We start from the raw sequence: 20,578 nt of genomic DNA, 5'->3' as shown, positions 1-20,578 counted from the left end.
GTGTTCTGGCTGCGGGGGCGTAAAGGAGGGGATTTTAAGCCAAAGTGGGGCGTGGAAGTCTAACAAAGTTGGCGCCATGAAGCTACAGCCTGCCGCACCCGGGCCGTGGCTCGCTCCGCCTAATGGCGGGCCGGACCTCGCCGGCGAAGCCCACGTTTGTAGTTCCGCCCTCTCGGCGACATCTTACCCAATCAGTGACTTCGGCTTCGTGAGGTTGGTGCTCATTGGCTTTCGCGTAAGAGCCCCGAGGTTACTGACGCTCCCACCTCTTCCCGGCCTCTCAGGTAATTGGCGTCCCTGGTAGCCAATCAGGAAGAGGATCTTCGGGAACGCCTGCCCTTTACTTTATAGAACGGCCAATCCGGTGGTAGGCTCACCTCCCCCTCTACCCAGAGTCACTGCTGCGGCCGCCGCCATTTTAGCGTTTTGTCAGAAGCGTCCGCGCCGCGAGGAGGAGGCCTTGCTGATTTCCGTGCGGTGAGACACTCCGAGCCCTTCCGCTATCTATCTTTCGCTCTGTTTCACTGTTGTCTCGCTCCCTTGGGCATCGGCGGTGTCCTGGTGGGGTCGCGGCCTCCGCACCGTCGCCGAGAGCCGACCTCTGTCCTCGGCGTTGCGCGGTAAGCCCGAAGCGCCCTTCCCCCACCGCCGGCCCCGGGAGAATACCTGGCTTTCCCCTTCCCCCCGCCCTCTAAGCCGCTCGGCCCGGCCTCGTACCTCGAGATTGCTACCGGGCGGCCGCGCTTCCCTCAGGTTTAGCAGCTGGGACTCCATTCTGAGCAGTTTTCAGGCCCTGAGAGTTATTGTCGGGGGACTCCTAAACCCCCTTCTCTGGCCCTACGTTTCTGTGCCCTGCAGGAGGCGAGAGAGGCGTTACCGCCCCAGCGCCTCGCCGTTTGGTCCGACTTGCTCTATAAGACGCTCCTAGAGTAGCTCTTAGAAGGTCGACTCTTCCGGAAGTGGTGGTTTCGGGTACTACGAGAGGAAGAGCCAGTTTAATTTTACGGGGTCAGCAGCCCTCGTAGTTAGACTTCACCGTTTCTGATTGTTCTAAGGGTGGATAGAAAGCCCCATTTTCCCAGCTGTTCCTGCTTCCTTTCGCTTTCATTCCTAGTTGAGGGAGTGCAGCGCTTACTGAATCCTTTGTCATTACGGACCTCCCCAGTGACCTCTTCCTGATCTTAGAAGTTCTGTGGTGGGTGTTGAGTAGGCATTTTTCACTTCAGTTCCTGTGATTGTGGTGTGGAGGGATGATTTTGCGTATGTGTGAGAGGGACGTGTGCCGTGAAAGGAGAGCGCGGTATTTATTTACTTTAAATAATGTGAGTTGAAGGCCTTGTTAGAAATCTCGTTGTTTGTCTTCCAGGCTGTTGAGATGGTGAAGCTGTTCATCGGAAACCTGCCCCGGGAGGCCACCGAGCAGGAGATCCGCTCGCTGTTCGAGCAGTACGGGAAGGTGCTGGAATGCGACATCATCAAGAACTACGGCTTCGTGCACATCGAGGACAAGACGGCGGCCGAGGATGCCATCCGCAACCTGCACCACTACAAGCTCCACGGCGTGAACATCAACGTGGAAGCCAGCAAGAACAAGAGCAAAACCTCTACAAAGCTGCACGTGGGCAACATCAGCCCCACGTGCACCAACCAGGAGCTGCGGGCCAAGTTTGAGGAGTACGGGCCTGTCATCGAGTGTGACATCGTGAAGGATTATGCCTTCGTGCACATGGAGCGGGCGGAGGACGCGGTGGAGGCCATCAGGGGCCTTGATAACACAGAGTTCCAAGGTGAACACCCGTTTTGGAGAGGGAGCTGAACATAGGCTGTGAAGGGAGTGAAGGGAGAAGTTGGGGTAGAGATGCAGGCCCAGCTGTTGGCTGATCAAGAATTAAGTGTGGGTGGTGGACTTCTTAAAATGTAGGGTTTTGGGATTTAGAGGCTTTACCTTAGCAGATGAAGTCTCTTGGTGAAAAATCATTGGACTTAAATCTGAAGCCCATAAGGCACCTGAGCCTGCCAGTGCAGAATTCCTTTTCTCTGAAGACTTTTCCAGTTACCGTGTCCCTGTCGTCCCCCTGTCCCCCATCTCTCCCCCCACCGTGGAGCACATTGCAACGTGCTTCACTCTGATTTCCGCACCTCTGCACAGTATCAAACATTTGATTTGTTTGACACAGGAAGAACCTGGAAAGAGCAGGTAGAGCACCACTGTAGGAGCAGAAAACTGAGTCTCCCTCCCTTCTCAAAACTTCGCATCTCAGTAAGATAACTAGTCTTTAGGAGTTAACTGCTCTAGTTGCTTTTCTAGTATACTTGAACCAAGGGATTGCTTTTTGAGGATAAGCCACTGTGGAATTCAAAGGCTGGCTTCGAGTTTCTGGGGAGGAGGCGTTGGGATTGTAGTGGGCAGTAGTGCATGTCTTTTCCTTGGTGTGGACAGTGGGCTGACTGACATCCCTGAGTAGAGCACTTAGGTGGGTGTTACCTTGGAGCCTTCATTAGAGGAGTTGTTTTTGTGTCTGGAGGGCAGCATGGGTAATGATGTGGAAGATAAGTATTTTTTTTCTTGATTTAAAATCTGTGGCAAGAGTAGCAGTTACTGGGTGCTAGCCATGTTGAGTTGCCAGTGGAGCCTATCAACTGTTCCCCTGTCCCCTTTTGGTCTCCATTGTGGAAAATAGCCTTTTCCCTTTGGTTGTGGTTAGCTTCCAACTTATAGTGTATTCCCTTATCTAATGGCTGTAATTCAAGCCCATGTTTTGACCCTGTTAGCATGAACAAAGTAGTGGCTGGGTCTTTTCCTGAGCAGTCCCATGATGCATCTTTGGTATTCCTCGCCCTTAGGGTCCATCTTAGAGCTGGAGGACTGACGATCCTTCCTCCACGGAATGAGTGCCCTGTGCCACAGGCAGTACTATACCTTATTAAGGAATTAAGTGCCACAGGTCTCTCAGGTCTAGTTTGCCTTCCTTTTTTAATTGGCAAGTTGAAGATTATTTTGTCAACAACTTAATTGGGAGCAGACACTGTTCTTATGGAGGGTTGAGGTGTGATATCTAATTGTTGGACATTCTTCCACACTTCAACCTAGTGATAGAATAGATAATGTCTGCTTATAGTGATTATATGGGTAAGGTGAGGACAATGTGGTCTGATTAGGGAAAATTATTTTTCTTAACTCCAGCCATCAGAACGCTGGCTTAGTTTGATGCTAACCTGTGATTAGTCGTTTTTGTCCTATATTCCTTATAGGAAAATATTAAGCCATTATAATGTTAACATTTTTAATTACATTAAGGCTTTATTTATTTATTTGATCTTTGTCATGAGTGTGCATAGTTTCTTGGTTGCATTTGTTTTCTCTGCTTTTGTTAGGTGCCAAAATGCCCTGTTAAGCAAATACCAGAGACACAGGGTAGTACTTTAAGGCTCCCTTTTAATATCTTGCATCCTGAACCTACCTCATGTAATTTTTAAGCCAAGACTTTTTGGATATTTTGTCCTTCCCCTCCCCTTTCTTTGTTATATTTTCTAGCCTCCCAGAATCTGAATTTAATTTTGCAGGTATAGTTCTGTAATCACCCCATTCCTCTCTTGTTGGAAGTCCCATTTGTTGATTCCCCTTGGTTTTAACTGTTCTCTCTGACATCTGTATGCTTAGGTGCATCAAAGTTAATTGCCATAGTTTTTGCTGATAAGGATGCCTTCTAATTTTGCTTAGCAGTAAACTGGTAGGTAGATCATGGTGGGGGGAAGGGATTCTTTGAAGAAATTTAAAGCTTCCCCCCCACACAAAGTTTCCGCTTGCTTTTGTTGGGTTTTCAGAAGAAATGTTTTTCATTCCCAGAATACAAATTATGGTTTTCAAAGAAAAATAGTATTAGGTACATGTTCTTAGGATGTCCCACAGCAAAGGTATTTTAGTTTCACTAAACTGAGTAGCTTCGTCCACTAATTGCTTATTATGCTCCACTTTCTCGACTCTTTCTTCCATGATTTATAGTCTTTCTGAAAATTCAAGCATTTTGTGAAGAGCCTGCTGTCCTTTGACCCTACTAGAAGGTTATTAGAATTGCCTGTCAGCTTGTAAAGGATGTTTACTAAAAAGATTGCCAGAACAAGGAATTGTAAAGGACCCAGTTAAGAGGAAAGGACGTCCTTTAACTTGAGTTGTATCTCCACCTCCCCCGTTCATGAATATTTTTTCCTAAGATCTACCTTGAAACTTGCCTGCCATGTTTAGCCATGGATTCACTCCAGATCACACTTAAATGGTGGTAACTTTAGTCTTTATTCCATTCTCTTTGAGTTTTAGCAGAGTGGGAAACTGGCCTTTACCTGCTGCCTAATGGAGTCGTCCTAGTGAAGATCTGGAGGTAGCAGAAACGTGGTTTGTTTGACGTCAGACCACTGTGAGGTGTTTGCCCACGCTGACCTGGCAGTGGAAGAGGTGTTTGCTTTTGAGCAACAGTAGCTCCTTTACTAGCATTAAGCCAGTGTTACAGCTGAAGCATTTCTTCACATGCTTGATCTTTGCCTGACATCAGATCATTATACTGCATCCATACTCCTACTAGGCCTTTTAAGTTTTAAATCTTTTTGGCGGCGGTGAGTCCTGTTATAAGAGTTGTCTCGTTAAAGCCATTGCTATGACCAGTGTCTGGGGTAGGGGCTGGGGCTATGACTAAGAGTGATAGCAACCCTTCTTGCGTCTGTTTCTTCAAGGCAAACGAATGCACGTGCAGTTGTCCACCAGCCGGCTTAGGACTGCGCCCGGGATGGGAGACCAGAGCGGCTGCTATCGGTGCGGGAAAGAGGGGCACTGGTCCAAAGAGTGTCCGATAGATCGTTCGGGCCGCGTGGCAGACTTGACCGAGCAATATAATGAGCAATATGGAGCAGTGCGTACACCTTACACCATGAGCTATGGGGATTCGTTGTATTACAACAACGCGTACGGAGCGCTCGATGCCTACTACAAGCGCTGCCGTGCAGCCCGGTCCTATGAGGCAGTGGCGGCTGCAGCTGCCTCCGCGTATAATTACGCAGAGCAGACCCTGTCCCAGCTGCCACAAGTCCAGAACACAGCCATGGCCAGTCACCTCACCTCCACCTCTCTCGATCCCTACGATAGACACCTGTTGCCGACCTCGGGAGCTGCTGCTGCCACAGCTGCTGCTGCTGCAGCAGCCGCTGCTGCTGTTACTGCAGCTTCCACTTCATATTACGGGCGGGATCGGAGCCCCCTGCGTCGCGCTACAGCCCCAGTCCCCACTGTTGGAGAGGGCTACGGTTACGGGCATGAGAGTGAGTTGTCCCAAGCTTCAGCAGCCGCGCGGAATTCCCTGTACGACATGGCCCGGTATGAGCGGGAGCAGTATGCGGATCGGGCGCGGTACTCAGCCTTTTAAAGCTTGAGGTGAGAGCGGTGGGGTGTCTCCTGTTCTGGTTTTGCCATCCCTCCTGCAGCCTAAAGGGCTCCAATTAGGCTGCCCTGCTTGCTTGCTTTTGCAGGGTTAGGGTCAGGTTACTAGCATGGTTCAGAGGCTAGGGAGAAGCCCTAACTGCCTAACTTTGAAACATGTAAATATCCTTGGCCCTCTTGGCTATTTTTCCAAGGCTCCTGGTAGTAGGAGTCAGTGTGATTGTTTGTGTCTAGAAAAATAAAAGACTGGTGTGCTGGTCAATCTTGGGTCACACCTATGTGCTATAATTGAACCGAACCTGGGACTCAGACATTCAGACTCAGGTGTGCTGTTTCTCAGAGCCTTTGTTGAGTTTTCTAACTATGTGACATAACTGAGTTCTTCAAGGTTCCTGTTCTGCTTTTGTGCCATGTGATGAAAGGTCTGATATGACCTCTGATGACAAAGTCTGCAACTTTAGTTAACTGGTCATCACTGCTTAGGTCCCAGTTACTGTGAAAACTACCAAAATGGCATCATCTTAGTCTTGAAGCATAATTTCTGACATTCCTTAACAGTGTACCCATGAGGTTTTTTTATTATTATTATTTTAAGATTTATTTATTTATTTGAAAGACAGAGTGAGGGAGAGACAGAGATCTTCCCTATCAGCTGATTTCGCTCCCCAAATGGCTGCACTAGCTGTGGCTGGGCCAGGCCAAAATCTAGAGCCTGGACCTTCATTAAGTCTCCCGTGTGTGTGTGTGACAGGGGCCAGGTACTTGGGCCCTCTTTAACTACCTTCCCAGGCACATTAGCAGGGAGCTGGATCAGAAGTGGAGCAGCTGGAACTCAAACCGCACTCGCAGGGTGTTGGTATCGCAGGCAGTGGCTTAACCTGAGCCACAACACTGACCCCATGCCTGTTAGAGTTTTGTCACAATTACTTGATGGTAAGTTGGAGAAGAGTAGAAAACATACCTTTACAAAGTTCAACAAAGAAGTCTAGCATAGACGCCAAAATCCAATTTCTCCCATCAGTTGAGATTCATTGATTAAATAGAGTGCCCACTCCACTGCCGTATTTTTGAATCTGTCCCATAATAGCCGTCATTTGGTTTAGTTTCTTTAAAAAGCCATTTCCATGTTGCTTAATTTGACATTCTCCATTTCCTCAGGGTTTTACTCTTAAGTAATGTTAATCCAAGTTTGGGAGCTTTGCCTTAAGCAAAATCCTCCCTTTACCTTCCCCCAGTTGTGGGCATTTACTGCTCTTACACCACCAGCTCTGCCATGGGTCCTCTGGCTTTTTCCTCTCCCAGACATTTTGAGCCTTATGATTCGTTTGGCTCTTCCTGAATATATTCTCTTCCGAGGCCTGCCAGGTTTGGACTCCAGGTTTTTGAAATTATTATTTCACTCAAGGGTGATTCTTAATGCCCTAAGTTTTGAGTAGCTCCCGTTGTATTAAGACCTTACTATGATCCTTGAAGTGATACTCCGTCATCTTTCCAGTTAGGGCAGAGGTAATGCCTAGGGTCGTTGGATAGGAGATGACTGACTGGGCTGGAAAGGCTTGATGTGAAGTTAACACATGCCCTCTGGCACCCTCTTTGAAAAGTTAGTTTCTTCCCTAGGCAGAGTTGGATGTCCTCAGGTCTTAAAACTTGATCAGTTGATGCTACATTTGTTTCTAGACCTTGGAAGGTTTTTAACTCAGACCTTGGCAATAACTCCCAGATTGACACATAGTGTTGACTTTTTCACCCCAAGCAGCTATTTGGAACCCTACCCTTTTTCCTTGTCCTCCAGTGACATTTGCAATGTGTAATTGCCTTCAGAGGAATGCTAATGTTAACATCAAGATCATGAAAGAACATCCACTATTTCAGAGAAGGACCTCAGTCTGGGGTTAACGTCCCAGTTACCCTCTGGCCTTCAAGCTCTTTTAACTTTTGGAGACTACTATTGTACTGGGGAAGGGTACAACTAGATTTAAAAGGAGTGTCAAGTTAACAGATACTGTTAAGATGTTCTTTGAAGTGTTAAGTGGGAAAGCCCTTTGAGCTTTGCTGTAAAGCCCCTGTGTTGTGCTCTCTTTCAGGTGGGATGTGTGTGGGCTGAACTTCCAGCTGCAGTTGTGCATGAGAATACACCCTTCGTGGTACCCCATCTCCGGGACGTTCTCGGCTCTGTGCGTTCAGTCCCTCAGGAACCGTGGACCTTAATTAACCTTGCTAAGTTCAGACCTTCTCTTCCTCTCCTCTCCTCTCTGCTGCCCACTTTCCTGTTCTTCTGCCCTTCCAGTACTCTGTAGCTTCCCATTCATGTTCTGTTCTCCCAGCAGGCCTCATTGTGTGCAGAAACTGGTGGGGGCTGTGCTGGCTCCTCCCTTGCCTCCTGCTTCCGGTGGGTGTTGGATTTGGGAATGACCTTGGTGAGAGTGTCACTGCTCCTGGGTCTGTTTTTGGCCTAAAGGCTAGACCTATATAGAGTTGGATCACTTTTTTCTTCCTGGTGAAATAAATGGTTTTTCAACTTAGGGTTTGTGTGCTCTGAGAGAATTCTTGCTTGGGCCTGTTCCTGGGTTCTTTATTTTTGCACTGAAGAGAGAAGAAGGGGAGGGTATAAAATTTAGGATACTGAAGTAAAGATACTCAGCTTTGGTAATCATTACTGCAGGTTTTTTGTGTGTGTGTTATGCATAGCACTTGATGCCAAAGGAAAAAAGAGATTATATAGAAGAACCCAGACCAGGCAAGCAGCCTTATCCAAATGAATACTACTCCCACTGGCCTGTGTTTGTTACAGACAGACTCTACTTACTAGTGGTGTTGAGTCTTTTCCTTGCTAAAGAAACATTCATTACTTGCTCCTACAACTACCATTCCAAGCAGCCAGGTTATACAGTGAGTTTGATCAATTTCCAGGGGAAGAGGTCTGAGAGGAGGAAAGGTTGGGGAAGAAAAGGAGGTTCCATGTCATGGGAGAATTAATCTGTGGCTTCAAAATCATTTTGCTACTTCATAGGCCAATAATACCTTGTGATACCTTTCACCATCTTTGTGTAACTGACAGCATCCAAAGACTACGACCTGGATGGGCACACTAACACCTCTTTACTTGTACTTGGTAGCCTTTAGGTGATGGGGGTAGAGAAAGGACCCAGCAGTGAGCTTTAGATTAGTTTATTGAACAGTTGAGGATAGGGATTGATTGTAAGGAAGAGCCACTGCCTCCTAAGTTACATGTTTCTATCAAATACTGTTTGTCTTCTGTGTGTCTTGTTTCTTGCTCCAGATTCAACATGTATAGGGCTGTGTCTAGTTAGGGTATTTCTCAGAAGCAGTGCCTGTTATGGCAACCACTGTGTGTCCAGGAGAGGGTTGTGATGGAAGGTGAAGGAGGTCTTGGGCCCTTCTAGAGATTTCTGTACTAACTGCTTCTGCATGATTGATTCATTCTAATTCATAGATGGCTCAGATTGGAACACCTTTGTATTGATGTATAATTTATTAAATACTTTCTGTATGTGAGGCCCTGTGTTAGATGTTTTTTGTGTTATTTAATTCTTAGCAGACCTAGGCTTGGTTAGTTCTCTTCACCAATGAATGTTATTTCTCTTGTTCAGTTGTACTACTTTGATCCTTTTTCTTTAGAGGACAGACCCATCACTGGTCTGCACTTACATCAATTATAGCCCTAGGTCTGATGGTTGAGTTGGAAAGTTTCAAAACCTAGAAGTTAATAGAATTCGTGTCAACATATTTTACTGGGTGATAATTTTGGAAGGTGGTGTCTAGGTGCTGGGAACACATGCAAAGGTAGTTCAAAAAGGGAAAATGGAGTTAAAGGTATGGCTTGTTTTGGCACAAAAACAGTTGTGAAATTCATGCATAGTTTTTTCATAGATTTCCATGTGAAAAAAATTTACATAAAGTCTTTTTTTTTTTTTTAAGATTTATTTATCTGGAAGGCAGAGTGACAGGACCAGAACAGCCGGTACTGGGCCAAAGCCAGGAGCTCAGAACTCCATCTAGGTCTCCCATGTGGGTGGCAGGGGCCCAAGCACTTGGGACATCCTTTACTGCTTTCCCAGGTGCATAGCAAGGAACTGGATCATAAGCAGAGCAACCTGGACATGAACCAGTGCTCTGATGGGGGTGCCTGTTCACAAGCAGGAGCCTAACCTGTTGCACCACAACACCGGACCTGATACCTTAATTTTTGTGAAGATTTATTAATTTATTTGAAAGGCAGGGTGACAGAGAAAGACAGCTCTTCATTCACTGATTCAATCCTCAGATGGCTACAACAACCAGCTCTCAACCAAGCTGAAGCTGGGAACCAGGAACTATCCTACTCCGACATGAGTGGCGAGGGCTCATGTACTTGGGCCAACTTCCAGTGCCTTCCCAGGTCTCTTGGCATGAAGCTGGATTGAAAGTCAGCATCTGGGACTCAAGCCAGCACTCTGATATGGAAACTGGCATTTAGTTTCATTTTTCCCAAGAACGTTTTGGAGCACCCTGTGGAAGTTCTGGATTTTTATACTTAGGGGAGGGATGAAACACAAAAATGTCAAGTAGAGAATTCTGTTTAAATGGGGATGGTCACTGAAGGATTTTTCTGAAGTGATATAGATTAAATGTGAACATAATATATTACATTACAAAAAGCTGCTTAAAATTTTAGCTTGAATCTGTCAAAGTCATTTTTGCTTTGAGAGCCTGATCTCTTCGTAACAGATAACCTAAGAACAGTCTTCGCCACTGAGGATCTGGACCAGCTTAATGCTATATTTACTAGATGGTTAACTCTTTGAAGTGAAAAAATGCTTCATTAAGAACAATGGGAAAATAGTTCTAAAATTGTTTATGAGGTGATTTAAAAAGCTTGAACTTGGCAGTTTTCAACATTAGATGTTTTGAAGTAAAGTGGAAATACCGACAGTGCTTTCATCTGCTAGCTCATTCCCCCCAAATGCAAGGGTTGGAACAGTCAGAACCAGGAGCGAAGAACTCGTGGTTCCAGGTCTCCCAAGTGAATGGGAGGTTACTTCACAGGGCCTGCATCAGCAGGAAGCTGGAATCAAGGGGCCAGAACCAGGAATTGAACCCAGATACTCCATTGTGAGATGTGAGCAGGTACCAACAGCTAAGCCAGATGCCCACTCACTCCCTAAAGTTAATGTTTTTAAGTTTCCAATCAAATGTGTTTTTGAGTTGAGGGTCATGCAGTGTGCTTTTGGAAATGGACCAGGTCATACTTCCATCACGTAGCTCAGGACGGGTGCAGTTGTTTCAAGACTAAACACTTAAAATACGCTGTTTGTTGTTAACATCCTGCTGTTCAGTCTTTGCAGTAAAGTGTGATTAGCAGCCACCTGAAAGTTGGCTCTGCTTCGCTAAAGGCAGTGACAGGATCTGTCTGCTGGTTCATACCCCAGATGGTCACAGCAGCTGCGGGATGGGCAGGCAGGAGGCAGGAGTAAAGTTAAACCCGACTCCTTCCTCCAGAGCAGCATCAGCACGAAAGTAGACTCTAGGGAGGGTGGTATGGTGAGAGAGACCTTTTATGTGCTGGATATTAAGTACTGTTTCAGGTTGCTAAGTCAGCTCAGAGGTGATATATTTTTTTTAAGATTCACCTGTTTGAAAGGCAGAGAGAAAGTAGGGGTCTTCCATTCACTGGTTCACTCCCCAAATGACTGCAGTGGCCAGAGCTGGGCCAATCTAAAGCCAGGAATCAGGAGCTTTTTCCAAATCTCCCATGTGGACTTGGTCCATTTGCTTTTACCACACCATAGCTGAGAGCTGGATTGGAAGTGGAACAGTCAGGTCTCAAACTGGCACCCATGTGGGATGCTGGCACTGCAGCGCCAGCCTCAGTGGTGAAGTTCTTAACACTCGGTCCCACACTGAGGCAAAGGCATTCTCAGAATGGTGGAAATGAGAAGGCTAGGACTGGGGCTTTGGTGCCGGAAGAAGCCTCTGGCTCTGGATTGGCCCAGCTCCAGCTGTTGTGGCCGTCTGGGGAGTGAACCAGAGGATGGAAGTCAGTCAGTCTCTCTCTCTCTGCCTCTTTGTAACTCTGCCATTCAAATAAATAAATCTTTAAAAATTCAGGACTACTTTTCCGCCCTGGCTTGGAGAGCAGTAGTCCAGGTTGAAGTAAAAGGATGTAGGGTTCTGGGAGGGGATGTCTCTGAAACAAAAAACTAACTGTATTGGGACATTTTGGGTTCATTTGGAGAGTTTAGAGCCAGTTGACTAATAAAGAGAAAATAATATTAGTTATTTAATAATCATGAACTTACAAACTAGGTGACTTAAGACACAGGATTTTATTTCTCACAGCTGGAAGCTGAAAAGTGAGATGAAGACACCAGTAGATTTGATGTCTGACTTCTTGTCTTGCCTTCATACGGCAGAAAGGATAATGCGTCTCTGGAGTTTTCTTTTAAAAAGGCACAAATTGGGGCTGGCGCTGTGGTGCAGTAGGTTAATCCTACTGCGACCTTGGCATCCCATATGGACACGGGTTCTGGTCTCACTGCTCCTCTTCCAATCCAGCTCTCTGCTATGGCCTGGGAAAGCAGTAGAAGATGGCCCAAGCACTGAGCCCCTGCACCCACATGGGAGGCCCAGAAGAAGCTCCTGGCTTTGGGCCTGCTTAGCTCCGGCTGTTGTGGCCATTTTGGGAAGTGAACCAGTGGTTGGAAGACCTGTCTCCCTCACTGTAACTCTACCTCTCAAATAAGTAAACAAAAATCTTTTTAAAAAGGGTACAAATCCCGGCTGGCGCCATAGCTCAATAGGCTAATCCTCTGTCTGCGGCGCCAGCACACCGGGTTCTAATCCCAGTCGGGGCGCCGGATTCTGTCCCGGTTGCTCCTCTTCCAGTCCAGCTCTCTGCTGTGGCTCGGGAGTGCAGTGGAGGATGGCCCAAGTGCTTGGGCCCTGCACCTGCATGGGAGACCAGGAGAAGCACCTGGCTCCTGGCTTTGGATCAGCGTGGTGCGCAGGCCGCAGTGGTCACTGGGGAGTGAACCAATGGAAAAGGAAGACCTTTCTCTCTCTCTCACTGTCCACTCCGCTTGTCAAAAAAAAAAAAAGGGTACAAATCCCATATTTGAGGGCACTGCCTTGTGACATAATTACCTCCCAAAGGCCACATCTCCGCAGGATTAGGATTTCAGCATAGGAATTTTGGAGGACACAAGGACTTCACTGTGACATTTAGTCGTCACAGTAGCACTGAATATTTAGTAATTTTCAACTAATTGATGAAGTTAAGCTTAGTGGATAATTCATAGTAGTTAATATTTTAAAGTGGTAAATGTGGAATTGTGAAGTCCTATTCAGAAACAAAGATAAGAAACTGTCAAAAAGAAACAGTTGGCTTCCGGGGAGGGTGGGATGGCACCACTTTTCCTTATGGTACTATTTGCTTTATTAAACCATGTTCATGCAGTATTTTGATAGAAATAGTTTTGTCATGCTTACAGCTCTCTTTTCTGTCTTAGGCCAAATGATGATGGCTTAACACAGTGAACATTCTACCCTCTTAACCAGATGTAAATCTTCTGGCAGGGTTAGAGACTTTTATTAACATGGCAAAATATATAGCACCTGAGATACAGAGTAGGATTGTAGTCTATGCCGAGGAGATGAGACCAAAGGATGACATGGTGCCTGGTAGTGAGGGGTCCTAAGGCCGAGCTAGCCTTTCATCACTGCTCTGGTTTTGGCTCAGTTGTCTAGACCAACAGGAGGAAGCCTAGTATTCTGTCCACTAAGGGTTGGTGCTTCTCACAAGGGCTGTACCAGCTGTTTTCCTTCAGTATTGTATCTGACATGCTTAATTATTTATAATCATGTATGCAGCGAGGTGGGTCTTCTCAATTTGACAGTGTAAGAAATACTGAAATTGAACTTAGTATAATAGAACTTTAATTCTGATTTGTTTCTTTCAGGCTATTGTAAGGGGAAGAAAATTGCTTTTTACCAACTGGCTTGAGCTGAATTAGGATGTCCTGATTTATTTATATAGACTTAAGAACAAACTTCAATAAAAGTTATTCCCATAAAGTTGTAGAAGCAACCTGGGAAATCTTTCTCCTACCTGCCACTCTCCTACCCCCATACAAGTTCCCTGCAGAAGTTTAGCATGGCCTATGTAAGATATGGAACCAGACTTTGAATACGTGGCCTCAATTAGAAGAAAGATTTACAGAATGGAATTAGTATAAGGTTATCAAATCTTAAGACATTTTGAGGTGTCTGGAATTTGAACATCCATCATAATTCAATAGGTAATACTTTATTTTAACAGCAGCTAAAAAAACTGGCAGGGTTTTTTCTTTCTTTCTTTTTTTTAAAGATTTATTGGAGAGATGCAGAGGTCTTCCATCCTCTAGGTCGTTCCCCCAAATGGCTGCAATAATCAGAGCTGGGCCGATCTGAAGCGAGGAGCTGCGTCCATGTCTCCCATGTAGGAGCAGGGGCCCAAGCACTTGGATCATCCTCCACTGCATTCCCAGGCACATTAGCAGGTAGCTGGATTGGAAATGGAGCAGCTGCAACTTGAACTGGCGCCCTCATGAGATGCTCGCACTGCAGATGGCAGCTTACCTGCCGTGCCACAATGCCTGTCCCAGTAGTGGCAATTTTAGGTCAGATGAAAAATGTTTATTTGAAATATATGCAGGCTTATCAATAAGCTGTATTTCTAGAGATATGATTGAATTTTATATTTAGCTACATGTCAGATTTTCCTCAGTAGTCATTCCAGTTTAATTCCGATCTGTTGGTTATAAAAATGTTCCCTTAAACTGTTACCAGTGCGTTTCTTCATTTCTCCCAGCTTGATAGGTTGGAGACATGCAAGTTCCTGTAACAAAGGTGTAAAACTGAGTTACAAACAACAGGAATTTATTTCTCACAGTGTTGGAGGCTGGATGTTCAAGACCAGGGTACCAGCGTGTTGTGAGGGTTCTCCCAGTTGCAGGCTGCCCACTCCTTGCTATGTCACATGCAGGAGGTGAGGGATCCTTTGGGGGGTTTCTCTTAAGGGCAGTGAGCAGTGATTTGTGTATTTGAAAGAAGGAGAGAGCTTCCATCCACTAGCACACTCCCCAAATGGCCATAATAACCAGGACTGGGCCAGGCCAAAGCCAGTGTTTTCCAGGTCTCCCACATGCATGCAGGGGTCCAAGAGCTTCAGCTAGCCTCTGCTGCTTTGCCAGGCCATTTGTAGTTAGATCGGAAGTGGAGCATATGAGACTTGACATCCTTGTGGGATGCTGGTGCTGCAGGCTGTAACTTTAACCTGACCCCATAGTGTCTGTCTCCTCACATAACTCCAGTCCCCTAGCTTGCATCTGCTGGTTCAGTCCCCAATCCCTACAGCAATGAAGTTAAGCCAGGCCAAAGCCAGGAGGTAGGAACTCGGTCTAGTTCAGGTCTCCTGTGTGGGCACCAGGTACTCAAGGACTTCATAGGTGTCACCTGCTGCCTCACAGGGGGTGTGAGCAGGAAGCTGGATCTGGAGCCAGAGCTGGAACTCAGAGGCACTGCCATGTGAGACATGGGGCGTCAGCTCAGCTGCCTGCCCGCCCCTGCCTGATGTCCGCCTAATTGTGTGAACATTGTATGTGAAAGATAGCTCTTGGTGATAATGCTACGTGTGGTTTTCACGGTTTTTTACTTGTTTTGCCATGTAGAAATTGAATACATCTTATTTGAGTTTCCAGCCTTTTCATATAACATCAGGAGTTTGATATTTGGGCTCTGCAGTTGGACAGAAGAAAATTCTTGCCTTTTTTCTGGTTCTTCTCAGTTTTACATTTGTCAACTACTGTAAAACTTAAGTGGATGGTGGATGAAACTATATTATTAGACATTCTTTTCTGAATATAAGAAGTTTCAGCACTTTTTGAAAAAAGATTTATTCACTTGAAAGGCCAAATTACAGAGAGGAAGAGAGATCAGTCTCCATCCACTGGTTCATTCCCTAAATGCCCACAACAACCAGGAGTGGGCCAGACCAAAGCCAGGAGCCAGGAATTCCATCCCAGTTTCCCACACTGGGGAGAAGCCCAGACATTTGGGCCAACTTCTGTTTTCCCAGGCACATGGGCATGGAGCTGGATCAGAAGTAGAACAGCTCAGGGCCGGCACTGTGGTGTAGCAGGTAAAGCCACCATGGCTTGCAGTGCTGGCATCTCATGTGGGTGCTGGTTTGTCTAGCACTTCAGTCCAGCTCTGCTATGACCTAGGAAAGCAGTGGAAGTTGGCCAAGTGCTTGGTCCCCTGCACCTGTGTGGGAGACCTGGAAGAAACTCCTGGCTTTGGATCAGCTCAGCTTTGCTGCGGCCATTTGAGGAGTGAACCAGCAGATGAAAGGCCTCTCTCTCCCTCTTCCTGTAATTCTGCCTCTCAAATGAATAAGTAAATCTTAAAAAATAAAAGCAGGGACTTAATTTTAACTGTTGCGGTGGTTGGGAGGTCCAAGATTGAGGATCCGTCATCTGGTGAAGGCCTTCTTGCTATATCATCCCATGCAGGAGATGGATTGGCAGAAAGAGCACATAGAGGAGAAGAGAGGAGAAAACCAAAGCCTAGCCTGTTACGAGGAACCCGTTCCTGGAATATTGACAATCCATTTATGAGGCCAGAGTTCTAGTGACCCGATAACCTCTTAAAAGGTCCAGCTGTTAGCACTGCTGCTTTGTCGGTTTGAACTTCAGGGAACACAATCAAACCATAGCAGGGTCCAATTTCGGTACATTCTCATGCTGCAACAAGAACAGCTTTATTTTCCAGGTTTCATTAAAACATTAGACTTAACATAGCTTGTGTATATAGTTTGACATTCCTGTTGGTCCAGATTTTCATCAGATAATAATTTATGTAGCTCATGTGACTTCAAGCTTAGAGTGATGTTAAGACCATATTTGTGGGTGGGGCCAGTGCCATTGCTCACTTGGTTAATCCTCTGCCTGCGGCGCTGGCATCCCATATGGGCACGAGATTCTAGTCCCTGTTGCTCCCCTTCCAGTCCAGCTCTCTGCTGTGGCCCCAGAGGGCAGTGGAGGATGGCCCAAGTGCTTGGGCCCCTGCACTCGCATGGGAGACCAGGGGGAAGCATCTGGCTGTGGCGGCCATTTGGGGAATGAACCAATGGAAGGAAGATCTTTCTGTCTCTGTCTCTCTTACTGTCTATAACTACCTGTCCAAAAAAAAAAAAAAAAAAAAAAAAACATATTCGGGGGCCAGCACTGTGGCTTAGTAGGCTAGGCCTTTGCCTACAGTAGCGGCATTACATGTGGGTGCCTGTTCCTGTCCTGGCTGCTCCACTTCCTTTCTAGCTCCCTGCTGATGGCTTGGGAAAACAGTGGAAGATGGCTTGAGTGCTTGGGCCCCTGTACCCTTGTGGGAGACCCAGAAGAAGCTTGGCTTCAGATTGACCCAGTTGGAGGCCATTTGGGGAGTGTACCAGCAGATAGAAGACTTTTCTCTCTCTGTCCCCCCCTCCTTAACTCTACCTTTCAAATAAATTAGTCTTAAAAAGACCACACTGGGGCCGGTGCCGCGGCTCACTAGGCTAATCCTCTGCCTTGCGGCGCTGGCACACCGGGTTCTAGTCCGGGTCGGGAAACCGGATTCTGTCCCGGTTGCCCCTCTTCCAGGCCAGCCCTCTGCTGTGGCCAGGGAGTGCAGTGGAAGATGGCCCAAGTACTTGGGCCCTGCACCCCATGGGAGACCAGGAGAAGCACCTGGCTCCTGCCATCGGATCAGCGCCATGCGCCGGCCGCAGCGGCCATTGGAGGGTGAACCAACAGCAAAGGAAGACCTTTCTCTCTCTCTCTCTCTCTCACTGTCCACTCTGCCTGTCAAAAACAAACAAAAATTGGTCTCAGATAATGAGGTATGAACAGTACCTGGGTGTCATAAAAAATCTGATGGTCACAAAACAGTTTGTTTTTCAGATGTATATCTGAAGGGCAGAGTTGGATGTTCCATCCTCTGGTTGACTTCCTAAATGGCCACAACAGCTGGGACTGGGCCAGCCTGAAGCCAGGAGCTCCGTCTGGGTCTTCCACTGGGGTGGCAGGGCCTCAGGCACCTGGGCTGTCCTGCCTTCCCAGGTGCTTTACCAGGAGGCTGGAGCCGGCTTTAATAGGGTGTGATGCTGGCATCACAAGCAGCTGTGTAACCTGCTGTGCTACACTACCAGCCCCACAAAACAATTTCTTGAAACAAATTTCCTTGTGGTTTTACTGCTGGATGTCTCTCAAGATAGATGGTGGGCTTCAGAGCAAGGGTGGAAGCATTTAACCCTTTCCTGGAGGTGGGGATGAGTAAATCATAGCAGTGGTGCAGCATTCGTAAGTTCTAGTTAATGTGGGAGGGTTTCCAGTTTGGTTGTCTGTTTTGGAGACAACCGTTTTCAAAATACCAGCCTCAGTTTGTTGAGCTTCTGAGGTGCTTTGCTTGTTCATAGTCTTGTCTTTCCTGATTGCTTGCTTTAACATTCCAGCTCTGGCAGTTATGTTGACCCAACTGGAACCTCCACTCTACTGACCCTGCCAGCTCTTCACTGTCCTGGTCCTCTTAGGATCTTCTTTCCATTATTCAACCTGAAATCCACGGCCAGTCACTGTTACTCCTTTGCTCATACTATCAGTTTTCTTGCAACCTGCCTCAGCTCCTAGCTTCACATTCACTTGGTAAAAACATAATCCAGTTAAAACCCAATTCTCCATGTATTCATTTCTGTCCCATGAAGCTGAACAGAAGAGAATTGTGAATTTTAGCAGTCTTAGCACATCTACCACCTTGCAGCATCTGGACACACATCATGTTCCCTCTTGTTAACTGTCCTCACTAAGGTTGCTGTACTTTCACATTTAGATCCATCCTCTTGATCCTGTAGTTCTTTCCATCTTCTGTCCCCCCATTTTTCCTCTTTTCTGGGTCAATCCTATTAGATATTACTTTTTATTCTCATTTAAAGAAAAATCTCGATCAGTGCTGTGGCATAGTGGATTAAGCTGCCACTTGAGGAGCCAGCATCCCATATGGGTGCTGGTTCAAGTCCCACCTGCTCCACTTCAATCCAGCTCCCTGCTGATGCTCCTAGGAAAGCAGCAGAAGGTGGATCCCAAGTGTTTGGGCCCCTGCACCCCTGTGGGAGACCTGAAAGAAGAGCCTGGCTCCTGGCTTCGGCCTGGCCCAGTCCCCGACCTGTAGGTGGCCATCTGGGGAGTGAACCAGTGCCCATATGGAATCTTGGTTCTCTATGTCCCTTGCTGGTTACCATTTCATTTCTTTACGGCTTTTTTTTTTTTTTTTAAGATTTATTTATTTATTTGAGAGGCAGACTGTCAGAGAGTGAAAGTAGACAGAGCAATATATTTTCCATCTGTTGGTTCACTCCTCAAACAACTGCAACAGCCAGGTGTAGGCCAGGATGAATCCAGGATCTTTACGGCTTTTCATTCCTGTAGTTTATGACTCCTAGTTTCACCCTTTTTCCTCTTAAACCCTTATTAACCAGCTTGTTGCCCTACCATTCCTGTTTTCAATAGTCTTTAGAAAATGTATTCTTTGGCCGGCACCGCGGCTCACTAGGCTAATCCTCCGCCTAGCGGCGCCGGCACACCGGGTTCTAGTCCCGGTCGGGGCGCCGGATTCTGTCCCGGTTGCCCCTCTTCCAGGCCAGCCCTCTGCTGTGGCCAGGGAGTGCAGTGGAGGATGGCCCAGGTGCTTGGGCCCTGCACCCCATGGGAGACCAGGAAAAGCACCTGGCTCCTGGCTCCTGCCATCGGATCAGCGCGGTGCGCCAGCCGCAGCGCACCAGCCGCGGCGGCCATTGGAGGGTGAACCAACGGCAAAGGAAGACCTTTCTCTCTGTCTCTTTCTCTCACTGTCCACTCTGCCTGTCAAAAAAAAAAAAATAAATAAAAAAAAAAAAATAGAAAATGTATTCTTCATTTGAAAGGGAAATAGAAGCAAACAGAGAGGGCGAGACCGGTCTCTTCCATCTGCCTAATTCCCAGGACAGCCAGGGCTGGGCCATGCCAAAGCAAGGAGCCTGGAAATCAGCCCCAGTCTGGTGTGGTGGCAAGGACCCAAGTACCTGGGCAATCGCCTGCCGTTTCTCAGGACGTGCATTAGCAAGAAGCTACAATTAGAATCCAGGCTGGGACTTGAACCCAGCCACTCTGATAGGGGATGCAGGTACCCCTGATGGAATCTTGTTTTTGTTTTTTGTTTATTTTTAAGATTTTTAAAATTTATTTGAAAGAGATAGAAGAGGAGAGAGCAAGAGATTTTCCATCTATTGGTTCACTCCCCAAATGACCACAATGGCTGAGGCTGGGCCAGGCCAAATCCAGGAGCTTCTTCAGGTCTCCCATGTTGAGTGCAGGGGCCCAAGCACTTGGCCCATCCTCTACTGCCTTCCAGGCACATGAGCAGAGAGCTGGATTGGCGGTGGAACAGCCAGGACACAACCAGTGCCCATTTGGGATGTCAGCACTGCAGGTGGAGGCTTAGCCGCCTATACCACAGGGCAGTGGCCCCCCCAATGGAATCTTACACACTGTATCAAATGCTCACTGCTTTTAATTATTTCATATTCTTATACCATATCACTTTTCAAAAATGTTACTTATGTGAAAGGCCTAAAGGCCCGTCTCATCCATCCCCAAATAGCCCAGCAGCTTGGTCTGGGCTAGGCCGGAGCCAGGAGCCGGAGCTCGGTCTGGGTCTCCCATGTGGTGGCATGGTCCCACCTACTTGATGCTGTACTTGCTGCCTCCCAGGGTGTGTGTGAGCAGGAAACTTTTTTTTTTTTTTTTGGATAGGCAGAGTAATAGAGACAGAGAAAGGTCTTCCTTCCGTTGGTTCACTCCCCAAATGGCCACTATGGCCAGCGCGCTGCGCCGATCTGAAGGCAGGAGCCAGGAGCCAGGTGCTTCTCCTGGTCTCCCATGGGGTGCAGGGCCCAAGCACTTGGGCCATCCTCCACTGCCTTCCCGGGCCACAGCAGAGAGCTGGCCTGGAAGAGGGGCAACCGGGACAGAATCCGGCGCCCCGACCGAGACTAGAACCCAGTGTGCCGGTGCCACAGGCAGAGGATCAGCCAAGTGAGCCACGGCG

At 47.2% G+C, this 20,578-nt stretch overlaps 1 protein-coding gene across 8 annotated transcripts; it reads left to right on the top strand.

Annotated features, from left to right (window-relative positions):
* Positions 1–289: 289 nt before the first annotated feature.
* LOC100355015 (RNA-binding protein 4) lies at positions 290–7,947 on the top strand. 8 transcript variants are annotated; one of them, XM_070068065.1, is made up of 5 exons: positions 322–477; positions 1,367–1,787; positions 4,726–4,804; positions 5,135–5,419; positions 7,510–7,947. In XM_070068065.1, the coding sequence occupies exons 2-4, from the start codon at positions 1,376–1,378 to the stop codon at positions 5,409–5,411; spliced, it is 768 nt and encodes a 255-aa protein (XP_069924166.1). In that variant the 5' UTR covers positions 322–477; positions 1,367–1,375; the 3' UTR covers positions 5,412–5,419; positions 7,510–7,947. The 8 variants fall into 8 exon arrangements, with proteins under 8 accessions (XP_008271796.2, XP_069924166.1, XP_069924187.1 ...); XM_070068075.1 differs by having other exon boundaries at positions 397–620; XM_008273574.4 differs by having other exon boundaries at positions 290–477; positions 4,726–5,419.
* Positions 7,948–20,578: the final 12,631 nt, after the last annotated feature.

Source organism: Oryctolagus cuniculus, chromosome 1, assembly GCF_964237555.1.
Source record: "Oryctolagus cuniculus chromosome 1, mOryCun1.1, whole genome shotgun sequence".
Lineage (NCBI taxonomy): Eukaryota > Metazoa > Chordata > Mammalia > Lagomorpha > Leporidae > Oryctolagus > Oryctolagus cuniculus.
This window is presented reverse-complemented; position numbering and strand designations above follow the sequence as displayed.

What these genes read in the sequence shown, in the direction of transcription:
- LOC100355015 (XM_008273574.4), top strand. Translation starts at nt 1,376, where the DNA reads ATGGTGAAGCTGTTCATCGGAAACCTGCCCCGGGAGGCCACCGAGCAG. An exon ending in TGATAACACAGAGTTCCAAG is followed by an intron (nt 1,788 to 4,725) that starts GTGAACACCCGT and finishes TGTTTCTTCAAG; the next exon opens with GCAAACGAATGCACGTGCAG.